This window comes from Rhinatrema bivittatum, chromosome 12, assembly GCF_901001135.1.
Source record: "Rhinatrema bivittatum chromosome 12, aRhiBiv1.1, whole genome shotgun sequence".
NCBI classification, from domain to species: Eukaryota; Metazoa; Chordata; class Amphibia; order Gymnophiona; family Rhinatrematidae; genus Rhinatrema; species Rhinatrema bivittatum.
This window is the reverse complement of record NC_042626.1, coordinates 51,328,019-51,355,486: the sequence shown is the minus strand read 5'-3', so window position 1 is coordinate 51,355,486 and position 27,468 is coordinate 51,328,019. Positions and strand designations below refer to the sequence as shown.

The 27,468-nt window shown below is 44.8% G+C and overlaps 1 protein-coding gene across 1 annotated transcript in view; it reads right to left on the bottom strand.

Annotated features, from left to right (window-relative positions):
* The window catches only part of CNTNAP1 (contactin associated protein 1), a 166,281-nt gene that overhangs the window by 94,208 nt on the left and 44,605 nt on the right, over window positions 1-27,468 (bottom strand). The window contains exons 5-11 of the mRNA XM_029573972.1: window positions 24,806-25,009; window positions 18,443-18,627; window positions 16,538-16,678; window positions 6,223-6,484; window positions 5,615-5,770; window positions 5,256-5,427; window positions 4,524-4,630 (exon numbers count right to left, since the gene is read on the bottom strand). Of these exons, the coding sequence (XP_029429832.1) occupies window positions 4,524-4,630; window positions 5,256-5,427; window positions 5,615-5,770; window positions 6,223-6,484; window positions 16,538-16,678; window positions 18,443-18,627; window positions 24,806-25,009 (1,227 nt within the window). The remainder of the gene's footprint in view (window positions 1-4,523; window positions 4,631-5,255; window positions 5,428-5,614; window positions 5,771-6,222; window positions 6,485-16,537; window positions 16,679-18,442; window positions 18,628-24,805; window positions 25,010-27,468) is intronic.

Genomic DNA, 27,468 nt, shown 5'->3' with positions numbered 1-27,468 from the left:
ATAATGACAAGCAAAGGTATGTAACTATTTCCAAGTTGCCGCTCGACAAATCTCCTGGAACGAGACAGATTGCATCTCCGCCCAGGAAGCAGCCTGAGCTCGAAGAGAATGGGCCTTTACACCCACCGGAGGTTGTCGACCCGCTCCAATGTAGGCCACCGAGATTGCCTCCTTCAGCCAGCGAGCAATGGTAGTTTTCGACTCCTTGGCCCCCTTCCTCGGACCATGCCAGAGAACAAAAAGATGGTCCGACAAGCAAAAATCATTAGTGACTTCCAGATAGCGAATGAGGATACGCTTGACATCTAGCTTACGTAGATCCGCCGATGCGTCCGCTGAGAAGGACGGAAGCTCTACCGTCTGATTCAAGTGGAACTTGGAAACCACCTTGGGCAGAAAAGCAGGCACAGTGTGCAAGGAAACTCCCGAATCCGTAAAACAAAGGTAGGGCTTGAAGCTCCGAGATTCTGCGGGCAGAACAGATAGCTACCAGGAAAACCGTCTTGAGAGTGATATCCTTGAGGGTCGCGGAACGCATGGGTTCAAAAGGTGGTCCGACCAAGATTCGGAGAACAAGATTGAGACTCCACGAAGGATAAAGAGCGTGGACCAGGGGTTTTACGTGCTTCATCCCCCTGAGGAATCTGATGATATCCGGGTGAGAGGAAAGGAAAGTTCCCTCTCGTTGATGAAGTAGATTGCCTAGAGCAAAGACTTGCACTCTCAGCAAGTTGTAGGCCAGACCCTTGTCCAGACCCTGTTGAAGAAAAGATAGGATCTGAGCCACCGAGGTGGTCTGTGGGGACACAGGTATGGAGGCACACCAGTTCTCAAAAACTTTCTATACCCTGATATAGGAGATGGAGGTAAATGTCTGTCTAGCCTTGAGAAGGGTCGAGATAACGGCCTCTGGGTATCCACGCTGTCTCAGCTGGCGCCTCTCAAAAGCCAGGCCGCAAGACAGAAGTGATCGGCCTGGGTGAAAGATACCGGACCCTGATGCAGCAAGTGCGGAAGGTGACCCAGACGAAGAGGTCCGTCCACTGCAAGGTTGATCAAGTCTGCAAACCACGGATGACAGGGCCATGCCGGCACCACCAGCATTACCGGACCCTGGTGGGACTCTATTCTCCGGAGCACCTTGCCCACCAGAGGCCAAGGAGGAAACACGTAGAGGAGAACGTGACTGGGCCAGGGGAGGACTAAGGCATCCACTCCCTCTGCGCCGTACTCTCTTCTGCGACTGAAGAACCAAGCTTTTCCTTGTACGTGATGTTGACCCACTTCTCGTAGAAAAGGGAGGGACGTCCCCCTATCCTGGGGATCGGGGAGTGGGCCGGCATAGCTTCATTGTGAAGACTTGGAGGACATCCACTGGGCCGGACCAGAGCGGGGCTGTCTTCGGGCACGAAAGGACTGAGTCCAGGATTGAGATAGAGAGGACGGCTGACGAGGAGCTGCAGTCCTTGCCTGGCGGAAACGACGTTGATTCCAGGATCGGCTCTAGTGAAATTAAAAGACCTAGAAGAACGAGGGCGATCCTCTGGCACTTTGTGTACCTTATTCTCTCCGAGGGACTTGATAATCTGGTCCAGATCCTCCCCAAATAGTAGCTTGCCCTTGAAGGGTAGGGATCCCAGCCGTGACTTGGAAGAAGAATGCGCTGACCAGTTGCGAAGCCAGAGGAGGCATCTAGCCGAGACTGCAGACACCATAGATCTGGCGAATACTCTCAGAATGTCAGAGCGTCTGCTCCATATGATGTGACGGTCTCCGGGTGGTCTGCCTGAAGTACTTCCTCAGGAGGCAACTCCTGGGAACTGAGCAGCTGTTGAAGCCAGTGGTGGCCTGCACGCTGAGCGAAGGAACTACAAATGGCTGCCCAGACCTCCAGGGCGGACACCTCGAAAACTCTCTTAAGATAAACTTCCAGCTTTCGATCTTGAAGATCTCGCAAGGCTGCACCACCCGTTACTGGAATGGTAGTTCTTTTTGTCACTGCTGAGACTGCAGAATCTACTTTGGGAACCTTAAGAAGCTCCAGGAAAACATCCGGGAGAGGATATAGCTTATCCATGGCTCTGCAGACCTTGAGGGAGGTCTCCGGAGTATCCCATTCCCTGGATAACAGTTGAAGGAACGTGGGATGGGAAGGAAAGGACCTACACAGCGGACATAGACCAGGCAGAAGGGGGTCCCCTTTCTTCACTGGTGGATTAGGCTCAGGCGGGTCCTGAGGGGCCTCAATGTCCAATTCCTGTAGAATATGTGGAATGAGGGGGGTCCAGCTCATCCCTCTGGAAGATCCGCAGGACTCTAGGATCATCCCCTTCCAATTGAGCCATAGTTGAAGGTTCATCCGGATCCGGGTCCTGCTGAGAAACAGACACCCCCCCCCCCCCCCCCGCAGAGGGGTGTACTAAACGGCCCTCAGAGCGCTTGAAGTGGTCGGAGGTACCCCTGATCCTTGGGCACTCCCCACGGTCTGGGCATTTCCCAAGACCTCAGTGGAATCAGCCATTCTGGGTACCTTAGGAGGAGGAGGACCTGCCAAAAATTCCTGGTGCTGGCCCATTCTGGCCAGGTAAGCATTGTGAAGCAGGAGAACAAAATCCATGGAAAACTGAGGTGGCCCCAATGGAGGAAGAGTGGGAAGATCCCCTGACGGAGGAAAAGGCTCCAGAGGTGGAACGGGTGTCAAAACCGGCGACTGAGATGAAAAAGGAGCGTCCTGCTCTTCTCCTGTTAGCACCGGAGCAGCCGAGTCTGGAGACAAAATGGCCGCCGTTCCCGCGGTCAGCAGGCTCGGGGCCAGTCCCTGAGCGTCGAGGCGTGCCAGAAGACGAGACCCAGAGCGGCCCAGCGGTTAAGAGGGTCCCTCCCCACCAGGGAGGCAAGCTGTGCAAATCCCCTCGTGGGAGAGCCTCGACCCGGGCTCTCCACAAGCGCAGCACCTGGACGAACAAGGCATGGGGAACCCCGACGGAGCCACGAGGGAACCAGCTGTTCTTAACGTGAGAAACAGGCAGGGTTTAAAGCTGTGGGAAGCGGGAAAAACCTCCGCTTCAGCCTGTTCTTCCTAACGCTCACCAGGTTCGTGGCTGTAAGAAGCGGATAATAGCCTCCGCTTCAGTCCTGCTCTCTCTCTATCCCTCAGCGACCCACAGATAGAGGCACAGAGGAATAACGCCTCTCTGTGCCGGCTGCCCCGAGGAAAACAGCGTCTCAGGGGCAGCGGGTCTGATAGCAGCCACAGGGGGAGAGGTCGGCACCACCAACTTGCACCCCGGAGAGAGGAAGAGAGGAAATAACCTGTCAAAAGGAAATAAAAACAAACTTACCCCAACAACAGAAATGGGAGAGGTGGGGAGAGCTGCAACTAGTACTGCCTGCAAGCTATAGAATGCTCCCACTAAAACAGGAGCGGAGGCTACAGGAAAGCTCTCCAAATAATTCCCTCAGAAAATTCAAAAAAAAATTTTTTTTTAATTAGACTTGATCCATCCAAAAGAAAGAAAGCTGAGGAAAAAAGAGAAAATTCCTAAAATAGCTTTCTAGTCATCTCAGTGGGGAACGAAAGCCACCACTGTCATCTGCTGGAGTCCAGAGAATACTGAAGATTAGTAGAGGGTGCACTACCTTATAAGGAAGCATCCTTCAAAGTTCTCTCTGACGCCATCTGCTGGAAGGGGGAGATAACCCACTGTCTGCACTGATCCTGGTAAGTACAGGGAAAATGCAGTTACATAGCGTAAATCCAATGGTTCAGGGCCACGTGGGAGAGGCCACTGGCTTGATTCCCGGACTCGGCTGCTGGCTCCTCAGTCTGACTAGGAAATGTAGCTTAAATCAGGCATCATCTCAGATTCAGAGATGGGCATACACTGAAGCGACATCTGCTTCTTTCCCGGAGCCTGGAAGTGGAGCACTGGGGTCTTGTACAGCAACCACTTTGATTTAATCATGCTTCCTTCCCCAGTTGCGTTATCACGATGGGGGGTCTTGTTTCCTGACCCGCCTGCCGCATAGCAAATCTTCCGGGACCCACTAATTTACAAAAAAGCAGGTCCTTGTGGTTTTGCAAACCAGGCCAAAAGGAAAGCAAATAGGCTTGACGACTCACTGAGGTATTCAAAGACCCTGCCCCTCCCTACCACCACCACCACACTCTTAAAAGTTACAGAAATGTACCTAGGCTACCATCATTGTTTTGCTTTTATGTTTTTGTTGCTCAATGAGACTTGCTAGCTAATATGTTTAAATTTACAATGTTAATTTTGAACTAGTTTACCCTGTTCCAAGTTCCGTAACCTTGTTCTATGTAATGCCTCTAGGCGAAATTTATGTTCTGTTTCAATGTAAACCGATGTGATCTGTATTTCATACAGGAACACGGGTATAAAAAAAATCTAAAAATAAATAAATAAATAAATAAATCATTGTATAAAAACGCAATCTCGCAATCTGTATCATGCCTACAAGGCAGGGGGGAAAAAAAAGTGTGTCAGGGAAGACAAACTTACGTTTGTGGCAGGTTTCTCCTTTGTAACCAGTCATATCACAGTAACAGACAAAGTCATCCCAGGACTGATGGCACCTTCCACCATGCTCACATGGGTTTGGCATGCACCTAAAGGCCGAGAGAGAGCTAGTAAGGACCCTTGCTTGGACATCATATCCATTTCATGGTCATGCATTTCTCTTTTACGAGCAGCTATCTGCTGATGATTTGCTGATGCACCAAATTAATTATGGCACTGTGCTCCCTGCATTCCCCAATGTCAATGCTTCTCCCCCCCCTAAAAAAATCACCATTTTACTGCTGCATTCTCTAGGGCCAACCATATACTCCCACTTTCTTTTTTTGGCCCGGACTCCACATTTAAATACAAACCAATCACCTGTCATTCTTGGTCACTTTATTTCCATCCTATTTGCTCCTCTGCTTTTTTTTTTCTCAGCTTACACTCCCAAACCAATGGGCATCATTTCTTCCCCTGAAGGCTATTTGTGAACTAACCCTCAGAGCTTTGTTTTATTTTCATTATTGGGGGGGTTCCCTCTTTCTACCACACTGCATGAGCAAGACCAAATAATTAAATAATTATTATCTATGAGCAAAGATACACGCACACACACACACACACACACACACGTTGGGCTTGAGGACACCACAGAGACCCTCTTGTGGGAGAAAAAAATAAAAATGTTTGGGGAGAAGAAGAAATTCTATTTTTTTGGGGGGGAGAGGATACCTGTCAGCTATTGCACACACGTTGAACATGACCTCAGAGTATTTCCCCAGTCTGTCAAGCTGCATGAGAGTAAGATCCAGGGGATTGCCATCCACGGAAATCATCTGCATACAACCATGGAACGCCGTCTGGTTCGACTGGCAGCCGGAGTCTCCCACTGGCTTTGGACAGCCTGAAATGCAGTCAGTTTAAAATCATTAAAATTTTACAAGAATTTCCCTGCTGGTGGGGGCACTGAGGAAGGCACCTGGCTCTCTTTTCCAGTCAGTCAATGTTTCCTACATTTACAGTACAATTAACACAATACAATAAAAACCTTCCACATCAACAGAGACGCAAAGCTGTGAAAGCTCACTCACCTCCAAAAAAGTACACATCCCCAGTCAGAAGCTGGAACTCGGAGGGATAATTAACCCTGAACTCGGCTCCTTCATCCTCATCGATGACCACCACAGCAGAGCCCTCTCTTGCCACCAGAAGCACCGCATGCCAGAAACCATCGTTGAGTCGGTAGCCTGCCGATGCACAGATGAGAGAGCGAGAGAACAGGGAAACAGACCCAGTCTGGGGATATCTGGTGCCTCCTCCCTAGCTGAACAGAAGACCTGGGGGTGACCTAAATGGCCTTCAGTTCCAGACGGGTATTAAGACTACCAACAAACCCGCTGTCCAGAAAGATCATTGCTATCAGAAACTAAAGTTAGTTTGAAGGGATATTATAGGCTTTGCAGCAGCAGGTCAGAAAACAAGCATTACTGTACCACTGCAGTGCTATGTAACTGGGAGCAAGGAAAGGGGGTGCAGGAAAGCTTGAACAAGTTACTAAATCATTTCTACTCTCTTGCCCGAGGCTCAGCCACATAGGTGAATTTCTTCCCCACCCTAATATTAGCTGGAATAGCTCTTCGGTTAATAAAACACCATTTATAATTCCACAAAACATTTAATGCAATGCCTCACCCCATACCTGCAGCAAACTCCACCTTCTTCATTCCGGGATGCGCAATTGAGACGTTGATCTGACCTTCGCTCAAGGTCATTTCCACATATCCCACCTTGTCTATGAATTTAGTGAAGAGAAGCAAGCCAACAGTATCCCAGGTTCGGAATTTGAAGCTGATTGAAACCTTACTCTTTCCAGGGATCCCAGGAATCCACAGGTAGTTATTAATGCCAGCAAACGTCACGGGCAGGTAGGGCGGGTTCAGGCAGTAAAGACCAACTTTACCCTACAAGCAAAGACATATATGAGCTAAACAGTCAGAACACTCTCTCCACCTCCAGTATCATGTCTCTTCATTAGCTTTGATTTTTTATTATTTATATTTTTATGATACTATTGATGTGTCTTATTTATGACTATGTGTGCTCTATTGTACCCTGCCCTGAAAGTAGAAAAGGCAGATGATAATGTTTTCAAATAAAATAAATAAATTATTAGTAATCAGGAAATTAGGTGCACTGGACACATAGGATAAAACAAGATAGAGGACTGTATGGATTTTTTTTTTTTTTTTTTTACACACATGCTCTGTGCTTAATCAGCATTAAACTCAGTAACTGGGAATATTAGAATATAAGAAGTTCCATAGTGGTTCAGACCAATGGTCCATCAAAATTCAGCATCCTGCCTCTGACTGTGTCCAAACAGAGTTACTTAGAAGTTCCCAATAGATCCTAATGGGAAGGTCCATTCCCTCTTCATTCTCAGTCCCTAGCAGTAAAAAGTGGCATTCACCCAACCTCCAGAAAACTTGTCCAAACCTTTTCTAAACCCATTTCTACTACTGGCCTTGACCACATCCTTCCAGCAATAAATTAAACAGCTTAATTGTGCGCTTTTGCCATACTAGTGAAGAAGCAAGGAAATACATTTCTCTCTCGGGTCCCAGGTCCAACCTCAGAGAATTGTAGCCTCCAGCTACAGTTCTCTGAGGTTGGACCTGGGACCCAAGCTACAGTTCTCTGAGGTTGGATCTGAGACTCGAGAGAGAAATGTATTTCCCTGCTTCATCACTAGTGCAGCAAAAGCACTGTCAAAGTGACTTTATGACATTTTGTTTTCTTGTATTAAAGGTCTGACTTAAGAAATGGCTGTGGGGGTGAAGGAATAAACCACTCAGCTTTTATTGGACCTATTGGACTCCTGAATTCTGCCTCTGCTGACATCCTGAGGCTTTCCATCATGCCCGCTTACCTGTCTACCTGCTTGGGTTTAAGAGACTTCTCCCGGTGATCGGGACCATCAGCAAGGGCTTGTCCCTCCCACCCGTTGACGTCATCTGCAGGCGCGATTTTCAAAAGCGCCATCGGCTGCCTGGCGCCAAAGAGGAGCTCTCCCTAGTGCCCCCCCTTTGTGCCTTCACCGATAATTTCAGGCCCTATCATCTCTAAATGGATCCATCTTTCATTTCCTGCTTGGGGAGACCCTCTTCTGATTCTACAATGGCCAAATGGCCAATACAAACTATCACTAACTGCCGACAGAAAGTTTCGAGAGCAACTAGAGCCAAATTCAATAAAGTACTTTGACTTCTATTTGGAAAATTTCAAATCCTAAATTACTGATGCTAACAGTACTGTCTTTAACCCTCTTTAATGCCCAATCATTGACTAAAAAGATTCCCATCCTAGCAGATCACCTAAGTGATCATCAACCAGACATATGTGGAATGAGGGAGACTTAGCTTAAACCAACGGATTTGGTGTTAATTATAATATATTTTCTATTCCTAGGTTGAATAAAAAAGGTGGAGGCCTGCTACTTTTAGCCCATAAGAAGTTTAATTTAATTCACCAAGAAGTAAAGACTGTTCCGAATTACGAGATAGGGTTGTTTAGGTCTAATTCCTTACAAATTTGTCTAGTTTATATGTCCTCCTGGTTTATTAGAACATAATATATCACCGCTCATTGAAGTAATTACGGCTTGAGTTAACCCTAATCTACCTACGATAATACTAGGAGATTTTAATTTACACATACACTCATTGCCATTATCATCAAATTGTGAGTCCCTATTAACGGTTATGGGAGCTTTAGGCTTTAAACAAATAATTAAATGATCCCACTCATAAAGCTGATCACATTTTAGACCTTATTTTTGTCAATTCTTTGTTGATTTGTGATAGTCCTGTTAATAACTTACCGGTTCTATGGTCTGATCATCATCTGATCCAAACTTCCTTGTCGTTAAATTACCTTGAGTTATGTTCCATCCAGCCAAATAAAATTGAAATAGAATTTTAAAAAGCATGTTCCCTAGATGAATTAATTGCCAGCCTACCTGATGCTTTAAAAAACTTAGATACCCCTAATGCTGATAATGCTAACCACTCTTGGAATAACATTATGTCTCAATTAGCCTCTAAGTTATGCCCGCTACTTAAGAAGCAAATCACTCCATTTTCTAAGCATAAAGCACCCTGGTACAATCATGAATTAGCAAATTTGAAAAGGGAATTGTGCCGTTTTGAACGGCAATGGCGCAAGCTTCCCAACTACTGTTCCCTTGCTCAATAAAGAACTACACTCACCGGAGCCTGACTCGTGCAGGAGGAGGGAGAGAAGCCGACGCAGGCAGCCCGAGAAGGAGGCGGAGACGTCTGAGACCAGCACAGCTGTGGACCCTCTGCCGGTGACATCACTCCTGCGCCCGGGTCCTGAAAAGACCGCGGGAGTGCAGTTTGAGACCGGAGCCTGACTCGTGCAGGAGGAGGGAGAGAAGCCGACGCAGGCAGCCCGAGAAGGAGGCGGAGACGTCTGAGACCAGCACAGCTGTGGACCCTCTGCCGGTGACATCACTCCTGCGCCCGGGTCCTGAAAAGAACGCGGGACTGCGGCGCACCGAGCCGCCGGCGCATCGTCTAAGCCGCGTGCGTCAAAGCCGCGTGCGTCAAAGCCGCGTGCGTCAAAGCCGCGTGCGTCAAAGCCGCGTGCGTCAAAGGGGCGTGCGTCAAAGGGGCGTGCGTCAAAGGGGCGTGCGTCAAAGGGGCGTGCGTCAAAGGGGCGTGCGTCCGACTTAGATCGACTTGGATCGCTTGGAGAGTTTGAGATTGATTTTGTTTGAAATTTATGGGGCGTAAGAGGAAGGCAAAAATCGTGGCATCTTCTCCAGCCCCGTGTGGATCAGGGCCTATGGACGCACATGTCTACAAAGTATCGCCTTTAAGGGATGGAGTTAGGGATACTTTTGAAGTCTCCCTAAGCCCTGGCATAGGGACAACACCTCTACAGCCCCGATTGGAACTATCAAGTGAAGCCACGGGAAGATCACCAATAGTAAGTGACGGTGAAATTATTTCACAACAACTGAACATTGTAAGTGCCCCCTGTTCCGAGCCAGCACAGCAAGGAACAAGTGAGGGATCCTTGATAAATAACATTGATAGCGTCAGACTTCCAGCTGTGGACGCTACCAATGTGACGATGGGGGATCTGTGGAGGATGATGGTAAAGTTGGATTCCAATGTAACACAGATGAATATCTCTTTAGGCGCAGTGCTTAATAAAAATAAGATTCTTATACAGGAACAGGGGAAATGTTTGAGTAATTTAGAAATATCTGTTCAAAATGTAAAATTGGAAATGGAAAATGTAAAAAAGCTGGAAAGTATGCACACATCTGATAATTTGGTTTTACATTCTAATATGGAAAACTTGGAGAATTTAATGCGTAAAAAGAATTTGCGCATTGTAAATTTTCCAGTGACAAGATTATTGTCACCATTTGAAATGTTTGCTAAATATGTAAAAGAAATTTTGGTATGGAATGAGATACCAGCTATCTCAAAAATTTATTATTTTCCATCTCAAACAGGAGATCTTCCTGGGAGGGAGGGGGGAAGCTCGCCAGGAATATCTACCTTCCTGGAGGAATCTGTGGATTTGATAAATAAAAGAGCAACTTTGTTTGTCTCTTTTATTTCAGAAAGAGATAAAGAGATAGTTATGGAAAAGTTTTTCAAAAGTAAAGATATTTTATTTTGTGGGCATAAAGTTTATATATTCCCAGACGTATCTAGACCAACCCAGGTCAGGAGAAGACAATTTCTTGCCCTAAAAAATAGAGTATTAGAACTTGGGGCTACTTTCTTTTTGAAATACCCCAGTAAATGCTTTATTAACTACCAGGGGAAAAAATTTATTTTTTCCCAACCGTTTCATTTGGAAAATTTCCTTAGAGATAAGAATCAGGTTCAATTGGAAACCGAAGTATCATCAATGTTAGCCCAATAAGATACTAGACTATTTCACCCTCCACCTATATAGAAAGTGGTATTATTATTTGGTTAAGGGCTCCCACATTATTAGTTTTTTATTGCAGCTTGTTGGTTTATTTTGTAGTCTAATAGTATGGTAAATGTATTAGGAATTTAAAGCTGCTTTAAATATTTCCTTGTATTATGTAAAAGAAATGTGATTTTACAATGTAAATGTCATGAAAAATCAATAAAGTATAAATTAAAAAAAAAAAAAAAAAAAAAAAGAACTACACTTACTAAATATAGAATGAAAATTAATACTGCCAAACGAGATTTTTACTCCACTAAAAGTCACAAACTTCAATTTAATCCAAAGAAGCTTTTTTTCTTACGTTTCCGAACTTATCAATACTCAGAGACAGTCTAATGTCAAGGGTAAGGGTAATAATAAAGCAAATGAGTTTGCTAAGTTTGCTCAGGGAGGAGGAATAGCCTAGTGGTTAGAGCAGTGGGCTACGAACCAGGAGACCAGAGTTTGAGTCCTGCTGTCGCTCCTTGTGACCTCAGGTAAGTCACTTTACCCTCCCATTAATTCAAGTACAAAAACTTACAGGCTGATACAGTACAGTGCGCTCCGACGCATGCCCGAAGGTAGGCACTAGTTTCTGCTGGCACCGGGATATTAAGTCAGAGGTCCCAAAGGGTGAAAAAAAAAAAAAGAAAAAAAGTTTTAAATGGGCCGACGACTGTCGGGCTGAAAACTGGACACTCAATTTTGCCGGCGTCCAGTTTTCGAGCCCATGGCTGTCAGCAGGCTCGAGAACCGATGCCGGCAAAATTGAGCGTCGGCTGTCAAACCCGCTGACAGCCGCCGCTCCGGGCTAAAAGGAGGCGCTATGGACGCGCTAGTGTCCCTAGCACCTCCTTTTGCCTGTTTCTACCGCACCACCTCATTTGCATACTGTATCACGCGCACCGGGAGAGCGAGCATTCGTCCGCTCTCCCACGTTTTTACTGAATCGGCCTGTTAGATTGTAAGCCCTCTGAGGATAAATACCTACTAGTACCTGAATGGAAACTGATGTGATATCTCAGATTGAATGTCGATATATAAAAATAATAAAATAAATAAATAAGTACTTTAAGTTTAGAATTTTTCGTTAATTAGTAATTTAACCAGTCCAAACCCCTTGCAAATTTCCCTTCCTATTAATTGTGCTAGAGGGTCGGTTTTCGACACAGTATCATCATTAGAAATTGTCAATCTATTAAAAAAGATGAACCCAGCTGCCCACCCATCTGACCCAATACCCATAAAATTGCTCCAATCGGTCCCAGATATTTTATCTGGCCCTTTGGCTAAAATCATAAATTCATCTTTGGAAGAAGGGATATTTCCAGATCAAATAAAATGTGCTGTGGTTAAACCTATTTTAAAAAATGCTCAATTATATATGGATTTGTTAGCCAATTTTCGACCCATTTCCACTCTTCCTTTCTTAGCTAAATTGATCGAAAAAGTGGTCAATAAATAGCTGATGGAGCACTTAGAAACTAATCATCTTCTATATCCGGCCCAATTCGGATTTCGTAAATTCTACAATACAGACCCTCTCTCACTGATGTAGTATTGAGGGGCTTAAACAACGGAAAACATTTTTTGATTTTGTTGGATATTTCTTCAGCATTCAATACAATAAATCATGAAACTGTTAAAAAGACTAGAAGAAATCTGGATCGCCGATACTATCCTGGATTAGTTTAGATCTTATTTAATCGAATAGATAAGAACATAAGAGCATGCCATACTGGGTCAGACCAAGGGTCCTTCAAGCCCAGCATCCTGTTTCCAACAGTGGCCAATCCAGGCCATAAGAACCTAGCAAGTACCCAAAAACTAAGTCTATTCCATGTTACAGTTGCTAGTAATAGCAGTGGCTATTTTCTAAGTCAACTTAATTAATAGCAGGTAATGGACTTCTCTTCCAAGAACTTATCCAATCCTTTAAAACACAGCTATACTAACTGCACTAACCACATCCTCTGGCAATAAATTCCAGAGTTTAATTGTGCGCTGATTGAAAAAGAACTTTCTCCGATTCGTTTTAAATGTGCCACATGCTAACTTCATGGAGTCTTTCTATTATCTGAAAGAGTAAATAACAGACTCACATTTACCCATTCTAGTCTGCTCATGATTTTAAACACCTCTATCATATCCCCCCTCAGCCGTCTCTTCTCCAAGCTGAAAAGTCCTAACCTCTTTAGTCTTTCCTCATAGGGGAGCTGTTCCATTCCCCTTATTTTTGTAGCCCTTCTCTCTACCTTCTCCATCGCAATTATGTCTGCTATATCCAAATAAATAAATATCTTTTTTGAGATGTGGCGACCAGAATTGTACACAGTATTCAAGGTGCGGTCTCACCATGGAGCAATACAGAGGCATTATGACATTTTCCGTTTTATTCACCATTCCCATTCTAATAATTCCCAACATTGTTTGTTTTTTTGACTGCCGCAGCACACTGAACCGATGATTTCAATGTGTTATCCACTATGACGCCTAGATCTCTTTCTTGGGTTGTAGTACCTAACATTGTGTAACTATAGCATGGGTTATTTTTCCCTATATGCATCACCTTGCACTTATCCACATTAAATTTCATCTGCCATTTGGATGCCCAATTTTCCAGTCTCACAAGGTCTTCCTGCAATTTATCACAATCTGCTTGTGATTTGACTCTTCTGAACAATTTTGTATCATCTGTAAATTTGATTATCCAGATCATTTATAAATATATTGAAAAGTAAGGATCCCAAAACAGATCCCTGAGGCACTCCACTGCCCACTCCCTTCCACTGAGAAAATTGTCCGTTTAATCCTACTCTCTGTTTCCTGTCTTTTAGCCAGTTTGCAATCCACGAAAGGACATCGCCACCTATCCCATGACTTTTTACTTTTCCTAGAAGCCTCTCATGAGGAACTTTGTCAAACGCCTTCTGAAAATCCAAGTATACTACATCTACCGGTTCACCTTATCCACATGTTTATTAACTCCTTCAAAAAAGTGAAGCAGATTTGTGAGGCAAGACTTGCCTTGGGTAAAGCCATGCTGACTTTGTTCCATTAAAACTATGTCTTTCTATATGTTCTGTGATTTTGATGTTTAGAACACTTTCCACTATTTTTCCTGGCACTGAAGTCAGGCTAACCGGTCTGTAGTTTCCCGGATTGCCCCTGGAGCCCTTTTTAAATATTGGGGTTACATTTGCTATCCTCCAGTCTTCAAGTACAATAGATGATTTTAATGATAGGTTACACATTTTTACTAAAAGGTCTAAAATTTTATTTTTAGTTCCTTCAGAACTCTGGGATGTATACCATCCGGTCCAGGTGATTTACTACTCTTCAGTTTGTCAATCAGGTCTACCACATCTTCTAGGTTCACTGTGATTTGATTCAGTCCATGTGAATCATTACCCATGAAAACCTTCTCCAGTACGGGTACCTCCTCAACATCCTCTTCAGTAAACACCGAAGCAAAGAAATCATTTAATTTTTCTGCGATGGCCTTATCTTCTCTAAGTGCCCCTTTAACCCCTCGATCATCTAACGGTCCAACTGACTCCCTCACAGGCTTTCTGCTTCAGATATATTTTAAAAAGTTTTTACTGTGAGTTTTTGCCTCTACGGCCAACTTCTTTTCAAATTCTCTCTTAGCCTGTCTTATCAATGTCTTACATTAGACGTACAGAATCAGACATAGTCCCTCTTAACTCTGGAGTGCCTCAAGGGTCATCACTGTCACCTACCCTTTTTAACATTTATATGGCCCCTCTGTTGCGATTCCGGTCGCCAGACTGGCGACCAGGCCCCTACCTTCCTGTCGGCTTCCCCGACTCTGCCGCGCTCCTCCAAGGTTCGGACCTGTCCGGCAGCATGGCAATGGCGTCTCCCTCGTGGAGACGCCGTCAAGCCTCGTTTCCAGCTCCTCCCCCTGCCTGGGAACGCGCGCGAGGGGACGGTCTTTGTAGGTCCAGCACCCGGAAGTGCTGAACCGCCCATTTTCTGACGTCAGATGCTGGTTCCCTATTTAAGCCAGCCTCATTCTCTCCTTCCTTGCAACGAGGTCGCTCCTGTGAGTACTTAGTTGCTTCCCTGGATCCAGCGTGCTCCGCTCCTGCTTGTTCCAGTCCTTGTTCCTGTGATTCCTGCCGTGATCTGTTCCTGCTTGTTCCAGTCCTTGCTCCTGTGGATCCATTCCTGCCTTTCCAGCTTCTCGTCTTCAGCCAGCCTTGACCCTCGGACTCCTGCTCGACTCTTCTCGTCTTCAGCCAGCCCTGACCCTCGGACTCCTGCTCGACTCTTCTCGTCTTCAGCCTGCCCTGACCTCCGGACCTCCTAAGTCCCAGCGATCCGGACCCCTATGGGCTCCTCCTGGGGGGTCTCGGGTTTCCAGGGCGAACACTTCCTCCTTCACGCCAGATCCGTACCGCCTCCCGGCTCCTTTTCCATCGTCTGGAGTCCACTGTCCAGACAGCCGGGCCAAGGGTTTACTAAACAGACTTTTTCACAACACCCTCTCTGAAAGTTTCTTGCAGGCCTTGGCCTTGTACACTTCATATACGCTGATGATGTACAAATTCTACTTCCAATAGAAGGCTCGTTTGACGCCACTCTAAAAGTGTGGGAAGTTTATTTTAAATCTATTCAGCAATTGCTGAACCAGATGTTTTATCATTGAACCAATCCAAAACTGAATTTTAGTAATTTCCAATTTGAGTGAAAAGGACATTGCAGAAACGAAAGTATTAAATAATTCTCATAGTATTAGTTACAACGTTAGAGATTTGGATTTTGTTTTAGATACAGAATTTAATTTTAAGAAGTTCATAAGCAAAACTGTAAAGGATGGATTTTATAAACTACAAATTTAAAAAAATTAAAGCCTTTATTGCATAGGAATGATTTTAGGACTGTTCTTCAAGCCTTGTTATTTTCAAAGCTAGATTACTGTAACACCCTATTATTGGGCCTTCCTGTCTCTACTATCCGTCCTTTGCAGCTTTTGCAAAATGCCGCTGCTCATCTTTTAACCGGAAGCAAGAAGCAGGACCATATCACCCCAATTTTAAAAGAACTTCATTGGCTCCCAATCTTCTATAGAATTCAGTTTAAATGTTTATCTAAAATCCACAAATCACTATATGGAGAAAAAAATAGAATGGTTAAAAATTCGGTTTTGCACATCCACACACCCCAACACAACTTACGGTCGGCAGGTAAAGCCTTATTATCTATACCATCTCTCAAACTGGCACACTTAAATTCAGTTCATGACTGAGCATTGTCACTAGCAGGTCCAAAAATTTGGAATGCTTTACCAACGGACTTAAGACTTGAATCTCAGCCTAACGCTTTAAAAAAAACAAAAAACCTGAAGACTTGGCTTTTTGAGCAGGCCTTTGCAAACTGAAGTCAACTCCTTTTCAGTTACCATTCTTTCCTGCGAAGTTTTAGATTTGTTAATTGAAATTTTATTGTAGCAATATATAGTTAATTTTAAGTATTTAGAGATTACATTATTTATAATTGTTTTATGGCTTCTTAGATATGTTGTATATATTGGTTGTGATTATTTTATGATGTAAACTGATATGATATTATATGACTACCGGTATAAAAAAGTGAATAAATAAATAAAAAATATAATGCTATATATGAATCAAGAGTGCAGAAAGGATATATCTGGTCTCAAAAAAACTCATCACAACATTGCTTTGAGATCTTCTTCACCTCATGTCCATGCAAAGTGAGATTTCTTACCACGGACAAGTGCATTGCAACCCTTAAGAGTTGGTCTCAGAAAGATCCTGCACCAATACAGGGCCTGTCCTTGACTGCAGAGCAGGCCAAAAAGGACAATTCTGATAAAACAGTCTCATGGCCTGCAAGGAATCCAGGTCCTTAAGAGAGAGAGGGGGGGGGAATATATCCAAACTGTCACTGGGAACATCTTCAGGTCCCTTTCTCAAGCTTGGCACTGGATTTGCAATCAGCACCTCTGGAGCTCTCACCTCAAAGCGTATCGATGACTTTTTCCTCCGTGCTAGGTCACTGATATAGATACCATTGAAATAAATATTCTCCAGGCAGCCTCTGAATCTCTGTTTGTGTACCAGTCCTTTTTCTTGTGTCGCTATCCCGCCAAAGAACAACTGAGAAAAACAAACAACAATGGGACATCATCGACTAATGCAGCACACAGACATTCATTTCAGATTTCTACACCTGCAAAGCCACTCAAAATCTTTTCATTAAATGAGACACAGAGCAGGGTGCTGCATCTCTGGGAGTTGATTTTCTTTTCTCAGTACAGGGTGCCAGCCCACTAAAAACTGCTCATCCCTAGTCAATGTGCAGACAGCTCAGAGCTTTTAGAATAGCTCTAAGCATGCTGTCACAAAACATTTGACACTGTTTCCTCAGATGCAGAAAGAAAAGAGTCCACAATTGCCACATTTACCACGATCTGCTCCCCTTCCCCAGCTCTATTCTGAATCTACCCACAAATACCACCCCCTGCCCGAGTCCTGTCTGCTGCAATGATGCAGTTAAAAACTGTGACTCTTAGCAAGGCCCTGCTCCCTCCTGCAGGGCTATCGCACCAAACTTCCCTGCATGCTCTGGGGGCCCCTGATCACAGTAAAGGTTTTTCAGGACAGACCAATCCAATCCCGATTTTATGACCACTGCAGGCACTAACCCATAGCTACTATTCTTCTTACGGCAATCTAACTTGTAAGCGTGCGCATAATACAGGAATGGCCCTGGGGATGTGTGCGTGACAGGGTTGCCAGTGTGATTAAGGGCACCAAAATCAGAACTGGCAGAGCTGTAGAGATTAGCATCAGGAGAGATAAGTCAGCTTAGGGGAGTGTCGCACGACCAGGGCATCATCCAAATTCAGAGTGGGCAAAAGTAAAAGCCACCAGGATCTTCAGGCAGCAACAGAAGGGGGAAAAAAGGTTTCAGTGCAAGACCTGTAATCCAGCAGGCACTCAACAGGCCCCTGCAGCAGCCCCACCACCGTCTCCTCCCACAGGAGCTTCCTGTTACAAAGGAAATCTGTGCAAGGGTAGGTTGCTGCAGGGCTCGTGAGTGCACCACTTCACAGGCCCCACGCATTTATCCTACTGCTACTATCACAGACTAAAGATCTCCTCCAGGCTCTAGACCAACCAGATGAGGTGAGAAGAGGGGTGGAGAGATCCCAGGAAGGAGCCATGGGAAAAAGTGAGGACCTATCACCAGGAATAGGGCCAAGGGGGTAGGGGGAAGGAGAAGACCCATTGCCTGGGAAGAGATCATGGAAGGCTGGAGAGGAACTGTCACCTAAAAGGGGGCCAAAGGGGGATAAGGGATGGACTCATCACCCTGGAAGGTTCTCCAGTCAGGGGAAGTAGGGAGTGGGGTGAGGAGAGGAGAGATAAACTCCACCTGCTCTTAGGATCTCTAGGAGAACCATCGCTAGGCCACACAGGGGACCACTGAGGCTAAGGCCAGCCCTAGCATAGAGGTGGTAAAAATCGGGACTGAATAAACCTGTCCTGAAAAAAAAAAAACTGGAGCCAGTGGGTACCCCAAGCTGCAGCTGCATGAGACACCTCAGTATGGAAACACAATGGGAGAAACTAACATGGGTGTGTGCTGCTCCCATGAACTGGAGGTCAATGGCACAGGTCAATGGACTCACCACCTGAACCCGCCATCTCCCGCTCCCACTGCATCCAAGGGTCTTTGCTGCAAAGAAACATGACGAGGAGGGGAAAAGCATATTTCTGCTTCATCTTCAATCAGGCAAGACAATTAAGGCAAAAAAAATTAAAATATACAGTGGTGATACATTTTAGAAGTAAATACAAACACTTGCAAGACCTCTTTTAAGGAAAGTATTACATAAATAAATGGAAATCAAGTACCTCGTTATCTAAATCCAGCTGATTAAAATCACCTTTGCAGCGAAAGTGCTCAATTTGCCCATCTAATGTTAAATTAACGTCGTGCCCATACCGGTCGATTCTCACAGCATGCCAGTGCTGGTCATCCAGGAGGCTCCCAAGAGTGACAGTGGTGTGGCCTTCAAAGGCATGCACTGGGCTACTGCCTAAGGAAGCAAAAACAAAAAAAAAGGAAGATGGGGGAAATCAGTTATTTAGAAAGTGCAGGCTACAAAGATTTGCGCTTGTAGAGAGCTCAGAGCGAAGCAGCTCACAAGAGCCAAGTCCCCCACACATTTTACAAAATGAAGGAGTAGGGGAATCACAATTAGAATGCAGCAGAATATCAGAGAGCATTAACTATTTGGTGCCTGGAGGTGTGTGTGTGTAGGAGGGTAGATCCTGACATGGGAAGTCATACTGCTTCTCTGTCTCAGTTCATCTACCAAGGGGCAACAGAGGAATCCCCCCTCCTTCCCTACCACAAAATAATAATAATAATAATGTAAATCCTACTTTGAGCACTGTCCGTGCAAACCCATCTCTTTACCAGATCAAACAAATCTGTTATCAGCAAACCAAGACTTGTGCATGCTAACACATCAAACTTTTATCCTGTCTCGGGGGGTGGGGGTGTGGGTGGGGGGTTGAGGGATGGCAGAATGCCAAGAAAAAATAACTTTCTGAGAATCTGATTTGTAGCTGTTGAAAAAGGAATAAACAGAAAAGGAAGTGATTTTATAACCATGCATTTATCTGCTGAGAAAAACCATGCAACTGTTCTACTTTACAACATGAGAACTTCTTGCACAGGGAAAAAGATTAATAACAAACTTGTCATTACATAGCAGACAGAGGTATTACAAAGAAAATTGGATAATTCAATAAGAGGAACTTCTGAAGGCATCTTATTCTTTGGAGAACTTCTTTAACATTCTGAATGAGTCTGAACCATCTCATCCCTGCACTGAAACGGTGGAATATTGGATTGGGTATCAGACCTCAAAGCCATGGAGTCCAAAATAGGGGTCACGTCCTCTAATGGAGGCCGCAGCAACTTGGACACATTATAGAATTCTCTCTCTGTGGACCAAGCAGCACAAAGAGCCACACAAGATGGATGACGTCATCCAACGGTGCTGAATCGATTCATTCTCCTCAGCTCAGAGCTTTTAGAAATACTCTAAGCATGCGTGGCACTTCCCACTCTGCCGTCTTCACATGACCCTCCCCCCTCAGTCCATTACTTAGCGATCCTCATCTTCCTCGAGAAGCAGGGAGGGATTGTGTAGCTGTTTATTCTGCTATATCGGTATCAATGATACACAACACTAAAAAGTACAATGCTGCTAAATACAACTAATAAAAATAAGGGGGAAAGACTTCAGCGTACCAAGAGCAGAGCTCTCAATAAGGTGTAAGAGACAGCACAAGTCTAAAAACACCTCCTTCCTCCCAATATGGTTTTTTTTACAAAAAATGTAAATATGTACTTGTTCAAACAAATATGTTGAAATGCACCCAGTGATCCAGTAAAACAACTTAAAAAATTGCAGCTGCACATAAGCAGAAGAGAACCGGAAGTTTCATCCTCATACCGTTCCCAGCAGCCCCCGGGAGAGGACTCGAGGTCACAGCGAGTGATCCAGGTTTCGAATTCTACAGCCTCAGCTTACAGAGGTCCTGCACCGCTTGCAGCAGAAAAGGACCAGAAGGCTCATCTACATATTGTTCCCAGCAGCCCCTGGAAGAAGACTCCAGAGGTCACAGCGAGTGATCCAGGTTTCGAACTCCACAGCCCCAGCTTCCAGAAACCCCCACCATTTGCAGCAGAACAGGACCAGAAGGCTCATTTGCATACCGTTCCCCAGGAGAGGACTGCAGAGGTCACAGCGAACGAAATAGGCTTCAAACTTCTCAGCCCCAGCGTCCAGAGATCCTTCACCCCTTGCAGTAGAAGAGAACCGGAACTTCCTTGCTATACCTTATCTGTTTACTAGACCTTATTTGATTTTATGTGTTTTGTTATTACATGATAATTATGTTTGGTAGGAGTAATTTCCTAAAGATTTTATACAGAAGAAATTTAATTCAAAACAAATCAATAAGATGGGTAACTAAGAAGATATAGGTAGATTATTTGTAGTGTTTAAGGGTCATTGCCAGACAAATATAAAATAAAAGTACTTTAAGTTATCCTTACATCCCTGCTCCTTAAGAAATTTTAACTCAACAACAAATCAACAAAATTATGATGCACAAAAGTTCAGCAGAGAGAGGGAAACCTTCCAGTCTTTTGCATTGAGTGCTACATGTATGAATATCTCCCAGCTGGCAATAGGGTGTATGTGTACACTAACAGGCGAATTTTAAAACGCACGCGCAAACACTGGGGGAATATGTGCGTGGCTGGGTCCTGAACGCACCAAGCGCATTTTTGAAAGGGCCCAATACACACAGAGGTGCCGAGCCAGCCAAAAGGGGTAGGCCAGGGGCCAGCCGGGGCAGCAGCCATTAGGTCCTGTTCCAGGGGAAGTCCTTTTCCAAAGGAGCAGGTAAATTTAAAAAAAAAAAATAGGGTAGAGAGGTAGGAGTTAGAGGTCAAGGAGAGGAGAGGAGAGGGGAAAAGGTAGGAAAGTTAGGTAGGGGTATAGGGAACTAGGAAAGGCCTACCTGCGTAACCATGCATATTTTTGTAAAATACCCCCTTGCGTGCGGGAGATGAAATCCGGGCGCACACGTGCACACAGATATCGTATTTTATAACATCCAGGTCGGATGCATTGGATGCAACCTCTGGAGGCTAGAGTGGCAGATCTGGAGTAGCTAAGGGAGACAGAGAGGTATATAAAGGACACCTTTAGGGACATTGTAGAGAAGTCCCATGTCCAGTCTGGTAGCCCCTGAGCTGCTTTGGAGAAGAAAGGTTACCTGGAAGGAGACCAACAGCTTGATGAGACAGGAAGCACTCCTGTAGCTAGGACCTGCCCTCAGGGTGATGTAGTATCCTCTCGCACTAAGGATAGGTCTCCAGGAGCATGTGCCCGGGGAGGGGGGCGAAGGGTTAGGAGCCATTGTAGTTGGTGATTCAATTATTAGGAAGGTTGACAGCTGGGTGGCTGGTGGATATGAGGATCGCTTGGTAACTTGCCTGCCTGGTGCAAAGATGGCGGACCTCACGCATCACATAGATAGGATTTTAGATAGTGCTGGAGAAGAGCCAGCTGTCTTGGTACACATGAGTACCAATGACATAGGAAAGTGCAGGAAGGAGGTTCTGGAAGCCAAATTTAAGGTTTTAGGTAGAAAGCTGAAATCCAGAACCTCCAAGGCAGCATTCTCAGAAATGCTCCCCATTCCACATGCAGGACCCCAGAGGCAGGCAGAGCTACAGACTCTCAAAGCATGGATGAGATGATAGTACAGGGAAGAGGGTTTTAGGTTTATTAGAAAGTGGGCTTCATTTTGGGAAAGGGGAGGATTTTTCCAAAAGGATGGGCTCCATTTTAACCAGAGTGGAACCAGGCTGCTGGCACTAACTTTTAAAAAGCAGATATGGGTGCATACTCTGGCGCTTCTTAAAATCTGCGCAGCGCGTGTTGGCCTGAGACGCGCCCATATTTCCCGGCTTTGGCACGCATAGGGCTCCTCAAATTCACCCATATGTGAGGAAAACCAAAAGAATATTCAGGGTTCTGAACACCGGAGTTGCTACGAAAGAAATATAGATTTCCTAGCATGTAGACAGATGGAGGAAGTGGTCACGGCTGTGTATGTGGAGGCTGGAAAGCCGTTGCCTACTCAGGTTAGGTCTCATTCCACTAGGGCTCAGGCAGTGTCACCTTTAGCCACGTGTTTATTTACGCCTTCAAAAAATGTAGCAAATTTGTAAAGTAAGACTTCCCTTGGCTAAATCCATGTTGGCTTTGTTGCTATATGTTCAGCAATTTTGTTCTTTATCATAGTTTCTACCATTTCGTCTGGCACAGACGTCCGATTTACTGGTCTGTAGTTTCCTGGATCACCCCTTGAACCCTTTTTAAAAACTGGCCTTACACTGGCAACCCTCCAGTCTTCAGGTACCATAGATGATGTTATTGATAGTTTACAAATTTCCAATAGCAGGTCCATAATTTCATTTCTCAGTTTTTAGCACTGTGGGATGCATACCATCTGGTCCAGGTGATTTGCTACTTTTTTTTTTTAGTGTGTCAATTTGCCCCAGCACATCTTCCAGGTTCACGGAGATTTGTTTCAGTTTTTCTGAATTGTCACCTTTGGATATCAATTCGGGAATGGGTATCTCTAGTACCTCTTCCTCGGTGAGTACCAAAACAAAGAATTCATTTAATTTCTCTGCTATGGCTTTTCATCCCTAAGTGCTCCTTTTACCCCTTGATCATCTAATGGCCCAACTGACTTCCTCACAGGCTCATATGTATCTAAAAAGGTTTTTACTATGAGTTTTTGCTTCCATGGCAAGATTCTTTTCAAATTCTCTCTCTGCCTTCCTTATCAATGCTTTGCATCTAACTTGCCAGTGATTATGCGGTTTCCTTCATTTGGATCCCTTTTTCTTTTTTTGAAATATGTTCTTTTGATATTATAGCCTCTCTCACCTCACCATTTAACCATGCCGATAGTTGTTTAGTTTCCTTCCACCTTTTCTACTGCATGGCACACATCTAGTCTGGGTTTCCAAGATGGTATTTTTAAACATCGTCCATGCCTGAGCTAAACTCTTAACCTTTACAGTAGCTCCTTTCAGTTTTCCATATTTTCTTCATCTTAGCATAGTCACAATAGATTTCTTTTTCACGCTCCCTCCAGTTAAGTCAAATTTGATAATGTTGTGATCACTATTGCCAAGTGGCTCTAACACCATTACCTCTTGCACTAAATCTGGTATTCCACTAAGTTCTATGTGTAAAATAGTGTCCCCTCTTTTTGATTCTTGTACCAGTTGCTCCATGAAGCATCATTTATTTCATCTAGGAACTTTACCTCTCTAGCATGTCCTGATGTGACATTCAATACTGAGGTATTTTAAATCACCCATTATTATTGTGCTGCTGATTTTATTATCTTCCCTAATTTATTTTCATATTTCATTGTCTGTTAGTTCATTCTGTCCAGGTAGATGGTAATACTCCCCCACTACTATTTTATTCCTTTTTTCACCTGGAATTTCTTTCCATAAAGATTCAACATTGCATTTTATTTCCTGCAAAAGTTTTATCCTGTTTGACTCAAATGCTTTCTTTAATATATAGCACCACCTCTCCACAAATTTGATCCATCCTATCATTTTGATATAATTTGTACCCTGGTATCACAGTGTCCCATTTGTTATCCTCCTTCCACCAGGACTCAGACGCCAATTATATCTTCCTCTTCATCCAGTGCTATACACTGTAACTCTCCCATCTTATTTTTTAGACTTCTAGCATTTGTATACAGACATTTCAAAGTAAGTTTTTTGTTTGTATTAACAACCTCATCAGTTGACAGGGGTAATTTGGATTCTTTCTGCACTAAGTGCACTTTGGCATTTATTGCAGCCTCTCTACTGGGATGCCCTATTTTCCCTGTTTTTAGTATTTTCCAAATATACATAATTCCGAACCATGCACATCTAGTTTAAAAGCTATGTTATCTCCCGTTGCATGCACAAATCAGAAAAGTGCAAGAATGCGGCAGGGCATGAGCATTCCAGGAAGGTGAGTTGAAATGTGCGCCTATTTACTAACACTGACAAGTGCGCACTGGGGTCTCCTACCACGTAACTTTAATTCAGCTACAGATGGCGTGTAAGTTTTGAAATTAAAAACAAAAATCAGAACTAGTCAGCGGGGTTTGAAGGGTCGGGGCTAATAAGGTAAAAGGGAGGACGTTTAATTAGGGGGGTTAGGAAGTCAGGAGTCTTTACCTGGGCGAACTGGGAACAGACTGGGGAAACTGGTAATTGCGTTGGCGCGCTCATCTAAAATAAATCCATCCACTTACGCAATAGAACCGGCATTTGCGCCCACAAACGCACCTCCATACAAAATTGCGTACAACTGATTTTATATCATAAGCGCATCCATTCACACGAGCTGCCCTAGGCGTACACGTAGGCCTGTCGGCTGATTAAGAGTCACCATCCCTGATGGGAAGGTTCACGCGTGCTCAGGACTCTGGGAGAGATTTTCCCTCTCGGTAGCTGATCCCTTTCCCACTTGCACACAAAGAAAAAAAAAAAAAAAAAAGGTGATCACAGCGTGGCCCTCAAGGACAGGATTTTTAGGGCACCCCGATTTAGGGGGGAGAGTTTTGTGCATTCTTGCTGAGTTTTGAGCTTACCCAGGCTGATGTGGAAGATGAACTTTGCTTTCCGCAGCTCCGCCATTATATAGTCACCCTGCGACCCTTCGGCATGCATAAGAAGCCCATCTTTTTCTATAGTCCTGAAGTTGAAGGATATGACATCCGTCAGGGTGCGGCTTGTCTTCCCCTTGAAGCGGTATGAGATCAGATCGTCCCCGTCAAAAGACAGAACATCTGAATCTGATAAAAACAAAAAAAACCACACACTACTATTAAAAGAAAAATTTATTTTCAAAGAGGAAAAAAAAACATTAAAAATGAATACATCATTTAACCAGGGTTTCCTGCCACCAGGGCTTTAGCAGCTTTTACATGCGTATGCTCACACAAGGGGAAAACCAGTTTTTTCATGTCCTTACAAGAGAGTGAGAACTGTGAGAGACAATATGATACAATATCTACCACTGTAAAAGGGGTACTCTCAGCTCCGGGTTTGAATCATAAGAACCTTATCCAAACCTTTTTTAAACCCAGTTACACTAAATGCCGTAACCACATCTTCTGGCAATGAATTCCAGAGCTTAATTATTCGTTGAGTAAAAAAGGAAAATTGGTTCTTACCTGCTAATTTTCGTTCCTGTAGTACCACGGATCAGTCCAGACCGTGGGTTGAGCCTCCTGTCCAGCAGATGGAGACAGACCAAAACTGAAAGGGTATCCCATATCAGGACAGAGCCTACCCTGCATCCCTTCAGTATAAAACACTTTCAAAGCAGATATAACTCCCAAAAGATCAAGCAAGTAACACGGAAAACTGATAAATTGAACAAATGAAAGAATTCTGTATAACAAATGCTCTTGCATAAAGATTTATTTTCATTTTCATCTGTGAGATGCTTCCGGTGCCTTAAGTAACAATAAAAGATTCAGGTATCTGGAAACCTGTAAAGGAAGAAACTTCGAGCGGACGGAACAGATCTAGCTTGGGAGGGTGTCTGGGCTGATCCGTGGTACTACAGAAACAAAAATTAGCAGATAAGAACCAATTTTCCTTTCCCTGTACGTACCCAGATCAGTCCAGACCGTGAGATGTACCAAAGCTTCCCTAAACTGGGTGGGACAGAGACAGTCCTGCTCAAAGAACCTGCCATCTGAAGGAGCCAAAAACTGGAGCCTGTACATCCAGGCGGTAATGAGAGCAAAAGTATGCAGAGATTTCCAAGTAGCTGTCCTACATATTTCCTGCGGAGAGACCAATTGACTCTCCGCCCAAGAAGTGGCCTGAGAATGTAAGGAGTGGGCCTTTAAGCCTTCCAGAACCGATCGGCCATTACAGATGTAAGCTGACGCCAACAGCCGCCTTTAGCCAACCGGCAATAGTGGCCTTTGAAGCCTTATTACCCTTATTTGGGCCACTCCACAGGACAAACAGGTGATCAGAGACCCGGAACTCATTTGTAACCTGGAGGTAACGTAACAAAACCCGTTTTACATCCAGGCGCCGCAGATCACCCCCAGATGTGTTTGCGATGTCTTCAGAAGAAAAGGCCGGGAGTTCTACTGACTGATTGATGTGAAAGAAAGACACGACCTTTGGCAAGAAGGAGGGTACTGTCTTGAGGGATACCCCCAAATCAGAAAAACGTAGAAAAGGTTCCCTGCACAACAAAGCATGGAGCTCCAACACCCTTCTGATGGAACAAATGGACACCAGGAAGACTGTTTTGAGAGTCAAATCCTCAAGTGTAGCCCTCCGTAGAGGTTCGAAGGGAGCTTCGCAGAGAACTCGAAGAACCAAGTTAAGACTCCACGAGGGACAAGTAGCTCGTACCAACAGATTCAAATGTTTGGCCCCCTTGAGGAAGTGGACGACATCCGGATGAGTCGCCACTGTGTAACCGTCAATGTTGCCTAAGAGGGAGCCGAGGGCAGAGACCTGCACCCGCAAGAAACTGAAAGACAAGCCCTTGGAGAGACCGTTCTGGAGGAAGGAAAGGACTGGGAAACCGGAGCCTTACGAGCAGACACTCCCGAAGCGGTACACGCATTTTCGAAAACCTTCCATACCCGGACATAAGCGAGAGAGGTAGCCGGCTTCCGGGCCCTCAACAGAGTGGATATAAATTCTTCCTTATATCCCTTCTTTCTCAATCTCTGCTGTTCAAAAGCCATGCCGCTAGACAAAAGCGATCCGCCTGATCGAAAAATATGGGACCCTGCCGAAGAAGGTGGGGGAGAAGACAGAGGGGAGAGAGCCATCCTTGGCGAGATTCACCAGATTCGCGAACCACAGTCTACGGGGCCACTCTGCAGCCACTAGAATGACTGGACCCCGATGGAGCTCGATTCTTCTTGGCCACCAGGGGCCTAGGAGGCAACACGTACAGGAGAATGTCATGAGGCCAGGGAAGGACCAGCGCATCCACTCTTTCCGCGCAATGTTCCCTTCTGCGGCTGAAAAACCTGGGAGCTTTCATATTGTTCATCGTGGCCATCAGATCTAAGTGTGGGGGACCCCACCTGCGGACGATCAGATTCATCGCTCTGTCTGACAATTCCCATTCGCTGGGATCTAACCGCTGGTGACTGAGGAAATTGGCTTGAAAATTCTCCTTCCCCGCCCAGGCGAAGAGCTTGCTGGCTTCCAGAGCCACCAGGCAACTCCTGGTGCCTCCCTGCTGATTGATGTAAGCCACCAT